This window comes from Colobus angolensis, unplaced genomic scaffold (assembly GCF_000951035.1).
Source record: "Colobus angolensis palliatus isolate OR3802 unplaced genomic scaffold, Cang.pa_1.0 Scaffold40, whole genome shotgun sequence".
Classification (NCBI taxonomy): domain Eukaryota; kingdom Metazoa; phylum Chordata; class Mammalia; order Primates; family Cercopithecidae; genus Colobus; species Colobus angolensis.
In genome coordinates, this window is record NW_012117377.1 from 7,015,838 (window position 1) to 7,022,242 (window position 6,405).

The window sequence follows — 6,405 nt, forward strand, 5'->3', positions numbered from 1 at the left end:
TTTTTTTTTTTTGGAGATGGAGTTTTGCTCTTGTTGCCCAGGCTGGAGAGCAATGGCGCAATCGCGGCTCACCGCAACCTCCGCCTCCCAGATCCAAGCAATTCTCCTGCCTCAGCCTCCAGAGTAGCTGGGATAACAGATGCGCCACCATGCCCGGCTACTTTTGTATTTTTAGTAGAGACAGGGTTTCACCCTGTTGGCCAGGCTGGTCTCGAACCCCTGACCTCAGGTGATCCACCCGCCTTGGCCTCCCAAAGTGCTGGGAATACGGGTGTGAGCCACCGCGCCTGGCCAAGGCCTCTTGACAATCTATTCCTCACCTTCAGACTCATACCTTTCTGATCTTATTTCTTACTCTTCGGCACTTACTGTTCTCTCTGCCTGAAAACTCTGCAGTTGTTCATAAGGCTGGCTCCTTCCCTCCTTCAGGTATCTGCCCAAGTGTCACCTTACCGCAGAGGTAGGCCTCTCTCAGACCACCGTATCAACCCATTCTGCCCCACCCACGCCCCACCCAGCATCCCTCATGTCCCTACCCTGTTTATTCCTTCCTCCATTTTTCACACCATTTGCCTTACTATGTATTTTATCAAATATTACGAGCTTATATATCTTTCCCAATAAAAGCAGCTCTATAGAGGCAGGGATTTTTTTTCTATTTTGTTCCTTGCCATAACCTTACCACATAGTAAGTACTAGGTAACTATTTATTGAATATATATATGAGTGTTTCATATATGTAAGTCATAGTCCAAAAGTAGTTTGAAAGCTCTGAGAAAATGTCATGTTGGTTTTTATGCCTTTCTTCCTGCAGCTCCGCAAGCATAGAATAAGGCAAGGTAGGCAGGGAACACTAGGGATAAGCAAACAGTATCTGTTGTGTTGGATTCACTGTGCCTCTCAGGCGAGGACTCTACCCAGAGGACTTGAGAGGGAGGCCGCTGCTGGAAATATTCTATCACTGTGATTGGGGTGGTTCCATGAGTATGTGCGTATGCAAACACTTAATTAAGCTGTGTACTTAAGATCAGTGCACCTTTACCATATGTGTATTATGCCTCAGAAAAAGTGTTTACAAACACAATATATCCTTTGACATCTCCAGAGGAAGTTAAACATGCTAAATGATACATAAAGATAAGGAAAGAGTTCTTCATATGCTTGCTTATTAAGATTGCTAGTCTGGTTATTAGAATTTTTGTTTTCAATTCAAAGCTAAAGTAAAATAATTTTTATTTACTTTGTCTTTTGCAGAGATAATAGTAGCAGAATTTCACAAAAAAATCAAGGAAGCATTTGAAGTGTTTGACCATGAGTCAAATAATACAGTGGATGTGAGGTTTGGAAATTTTTTTTTTTGTTACACTTCTAAATTACTGATACAAGTCATAAGCTACAAGAGAGCTATTTTCTCTTCTTTTTACACTGTACTTTGGATTTTAAGTATTTATTTTCCATGCTCTGTAAAAGGTCTTTGCTAGCTATTGCTTTGATAAGTACTGTTTCTTATTCTTCATACTCTGGTAGAAAGAATATACTGTATTCTCATTGCCTGTTCCAACCTATAAATTGTAAACTCTGTGAGTGAGACGAACTGTATTTCAGTTTTAGTGCTTGGCGCATAGTTGGCACTCAGGAAGTAGTCAAATGAGGGAACGGCATTTGCTTTGTAAAACACATAAAGATGTATTATAAGGCCACGAATAGGATATTGCAAGGAAACATTAATAGTGCCTATGCGATGGCACACTCCCCCTGTAAAATAGCAAAAAGAACCCAAACAGAAGAACATAAAACGACAAGAGAAGACATGAATACTGGTGGGTCTGAAATGGAGGACACAGCTTGAGTCTGAAACTAAACAAACAAAAAACCCCTTAAAAGACACAAGAGATTAGATGCTAATAAGAATTGTAGGGTTTGTGCCACACACATCAAAGAAAGGCAATGAAGCTGGGTGTGGTGGCTCAGACCTGTAATCCCAGTACTTTGGGAGGTCAAGGTGGGCAGATCGCCTGAGGTCAGGAGTTCAAGACCAGCCTAAACAACATGGTGAAACTCCATCTCTACTAAAAATACAAAAATTAGCCAGGCATGGTGGCGGGCGCCTGTAATCCCAGCTACTTTGGAGGCCGAGGCAGAAGAATGACTTGTACCCGGGAGGCAGAGGTTGCAGTGAGCCGAGATCACGCCACTGCACTCCAGCCTGGGCGATAGAGCGAGACTGTCTCCAAAAAAAAAAGAGAGAGTTATTTCATGAGATTGCAATCTCAAGACCAGAACCTAGTAAAGAGGCCAGCACAGCAGTGGGAAGTGGTTTGAAAATGGTTCTGGAAAGGAACTGTTTGAGGCTTATAAACCAGTGCCATCAGAGGTGCAGCACCACACAGCTCTGGTGGCTCTGGTCACACTGCATTCTGTGGGAATGACACTGTGGAACACCAGGCCTTCCTGTGGGTACCCCAATAGGAAATGAGTGGGCGGGGGGCTAGTGGTGGTGGTAGGGTTGGGGAGGGGGTGCAGCAGGCAGCCCTGGCCTGCAATTTGAATAATTAAGTACATGAATGACAAGTGCCTTGACCTCAGACCTCTCCTTGAAGGGTTCTCCTGGGGACAGGGGACAGAGGTCTTGTTAGAGAAGTCGGGGAAAGTATGGCTTTATGAGAGAGGGGAAAGAGAGAAAAGAAACCAGCATTTGCTTAAGGCTTGCCATCTAACACACTACCTGTAGTTGGGTACTAGAGGCTTCATGTGGACTACCTCCTTTTAATCTTTTTATTTGTGGGTTAAGGGTTGGCATCTCCGGTTTTGGGACAAGGAGAAGGTAAACAGTTTGCTCCGTGTCACACCAGGGTTTTTCTAACTCCGAGTCTCTTGCTATGCTACATGACCCACACTCCCACCCCTACCTACCCTTTAAAGACATCAGGGCTCCTCTTCTGCATTCAGGCTTCCTGACAGTAGCAGTGAAAAGAACACCTCTGGATCCCTGAGAACAATGAGGCCAGGCCTTTTATGGTAAAAGGGCCAATTCAGTAAAAGGAAACATGTTTATGGGCTGAATCTTTTTTCCACTGAAAGTTAAAATAACTTTACCGAGGTCCTGAGGGAAAGTGGATGTTCTTACAACTTAAAGGGTCTGCTTTATGGTTAAAGATGGTTACTACGAACATTGTTATTGTTTTTAGCATTAAAATATTGATGCTGAGTGTATTTGAGGAGGGACATCATGGATGAATGTAGCTTCCTAATCATTATTCCTGTGTTAATTTGTATAGCACTTTAAAGTTTATAATGAATGTTCTCATGCCGCTGGTATCATTACCATCCAATCTTTTTTACAAATTCGTTTAAAGTTAGGGTCTTACTCTGTCCTCCAGGCTGGATTATAGTGGCTTGATCATAATTCAGTGTGTGTGACCTTGAACTCCTGAAGTGATCCTCCTGCCTCAGCCTCCCAAGCAGCTAGGACTATAGGCACTCGCTACCATGCCCAGCTAATTATTATTTCTTGTAGTGACAGGGGTGTTGCTACGTTGCCCAGGCTGGTCTTGAACTCCTGGCCTCAAGTGATAGACCCTCCTCAGCCTACCAAAGTGTTAGTATTACAGGTGTGAGCCACTGCACTCGGCCACTCTTTATAAATTGGAAACTAAGCTTTGGGAGGCTGAGGCAGGTGGATCACCTGAGGTCAGGAATTGAGACCAGCCTGCCCAACATGGTGAAACCTCGTCTCTCCTAAAAATAAAAAAAGTAAAAAAAAAAAAAAAAAAAATTAGCTGGGTGTGGTGGCGGGCGCCTGTAGTCCCAGCTGCTTGGGAGGCTGAGGCCTTAGAATCTCTTGAACCTGGGGGGTGGAGATTGTAGTGAGCTGAGATTGCGTCGCTGCACTCCAGTCTGCGCAACAGAGCGAGACTCCATCTCAACAAAGCAAACAAACAAAAAAGAAAATGTAAGGATGGAGAAGCCAAAAGACTTGCCCAAGATCACACAATAGGTTAGCAACAAAGTTGGAACTCAAATTCGTTTCTTCTTTGGGGGCAGCGCTTTCCAGTTTGTGCACCCCCCAGGGGCGGCTCTGAGAATGCAGGATGAGTAAGGTCTGGCCCTGCCTTTCCCAGCGCGTTTTCTGTTTGTAAAAGCGGTTGATCTATCGAGAATGTATTTTGGCTGATAAAAGTGAAGGTCTAAATAGACTTTTTTTTTTTTTTCTCAGACTACTCACCAGTTTATTCTACTTACTTCTGGAATTGTTAGGCCTTCTTTATAATATGCAACATTTTATAGAAGGGGTCTAATTTGGCACGTATCTTATGTGCTGTACCACTTTACCTTCAATGCTCTATTAACTGTTGTCAGTTTATAAAATGATTTAATGTCTGATAGTTTAATATCCTTCTTTTTAAACATTTTAATTAAGGATCGAAGGCAGTATTCTGTGTAAGAATTGAGGAAAGTACATAAAAAAGAATGAAATCCTGTCATTTGTGGCAACCTGAGTGAGCCTGGAGACGTTATGTTAACCAAAATAAGTCAGGCACGGAGAGAGAAACACCGCATGATCTCGCTCCTATGCGGGAGCTAAAAACAACCAAACAAACCAACAAAAAAAACTGAGTTCCTGGAAGTAGAAAGTAGAGCTGTGTGTCAGAGGAGAGGAAAGATGGGGAGGAGGGACTGGGGGAGGTTGGTTAATGGATGCAGAATTACAGCTGGATTGGTGGAAGGAGTTCTGTTGTAGAGGGTGAGTCTGGTTAACTCTCATTTATTTTCCAAAAATAGAAGAGAGGATTTTGAATGTTCACAAGGAAATGATCAATGTTTTAGGTGGTGGAGATGCCAGTTACCCTGATTTGATCATTACACATTGTATAAAGCATTGACGTATCACTCTGTATATCTCAGAAATCTGTACAATTATTTGTCAACTAAAAATGAAAGGGAAAAAACAAGGATTGAGTGGTGTAAAGAAGTGTTTTTCAGGCCAGGTGCAGTGCCTCACGCCTATAATCCCAGCACTTTGGGAGGCCAAAGTAAGGGAGGAGACCACCCCTCATATTGTCTTATGCCCAGTTTCTGCCTCCAAAGAAAGAAGAAGTAAAAACTAAAAGGCAGAAGTGAAATCTACAGGCAGACAGCCCGGCACCGCACCCTGGGCCTGGTAGTTAAAGATCGACCCCGACCTAATCGGTTATGTCATCTATAGGTTACAGACATTGTATAGAAATGCACTGTGAAAATCCCTATCTTGTTTTATTCCGATCTAAGATCTAATTACCAGTGCATGCAGCCCCCAGTCACGTACCCCCTGCTTGCGCAATCAATCACGACCCTCTCACATGCACCCCCTTAGAGTTGTGAGCTCTTAAAAGGGATAGGAATTGCCCACTCGGAGAGCTCAGCTCTTGAGACAGGAGTCTTGCCGATGCCCCTGGCCAAATAAACCCCTTCCGTCTTTAACTCGATGTCTGAGGAGTTTTGTCTGCCACCCATCCTGCTACTGAAGCAGGTGGATCACCGGAGGTCAGGAGTTCGAGACCAGCCTGGCCAACATGGTGAAACCCCATCTCTACTAAAAATACACAGATTAGCCAGGCATGGTGGCGTGTGCCTGTAATTCCAGCTACCAGGGAGGCTGAGGCAGGAGAATCACTTGAACCCAGAAGGCAGAGGTTGCGGTGAGCCAAGATCGCACCATTGCACTCCAGCCTGGGTGACAGAGTGAGACTCCGTCTAAAAAAAAAAAAAAGAAAGAAAGAAAGAAGTGTCTTTGAATGGAGGGAGAGATATGTAATGGCTCAGTGGGGGCAGGACAGAGAGAGCCGTTCCTGGAGAGCCCCCCAGGCACTGGCTGTTCCTCCCCTAGCTGCTTTATCCCTCAGCTGGAGGTTTTGGTGTTACTTCCTGTGTAGGGCTGATCTAGGCCCCCTTGAGCGGTCTAGGTCTTAGAGTTTTGTGGTGGCTACTCTCCCTTTCCCTTATCTCTGCTTTGCACAAATTGGAATAGTTAATTTGAAATTTTATCGCATCAGATAAAGGGAAAGTCTGGTATTGCAAATGCTGGGCAGCCACCAGCCCACTGTCAAAACCTTTCTGAGCTGGGCCCCTACTACTGCCCTTCCGCCTCTGGAGGCCGGTCCTGAGGTCTGGAATCAGACTTCCTGGCTTCCCATGCCAGCTCCGTGACTGCGAGTCATTTCGTTATTCTCTTTGTGCCTCCATGTACATTTGCCTCAGGTTTCATAGTACAAGTAAGTAGTTCTCAGAGTGCTCCCAAGACCCTTTCAGGGGTCTGTGAAGTCAGAACTATTTTCATAATAAATTTAAGAGAGCATTTGTTCTTTTCATTCTCACTTTTTCCACAAGTATATACTGTTTTTTTATTTTCTTTTTCTTTTTCTTTTT

At 44.2% G+C, this 6,405-nt stretch overlaps 1 protein-coding gene across 1 annotated transcript in view; it reads left to right on the forward strand.

The window, feature by feature from the left end:
• Positions 1-6,405, forward strand: part of EFCAB2 (EF-hand calcium binding domain 2) — a 142,190-nt gene that overhangs the window by 63,058 nt on the left and 72,727 nt on the right. The window contains exon 3 of the mRNA XM_011955726.1: positions 1,255-1,339. Within this exon, the coding sequence (XP_011811116.1) occupies positions 1,255-1,339 (85 nt within the window). The remainder of the gene's footprint in view (positions 1-1,254; positions 1,340-6,405) is intronic.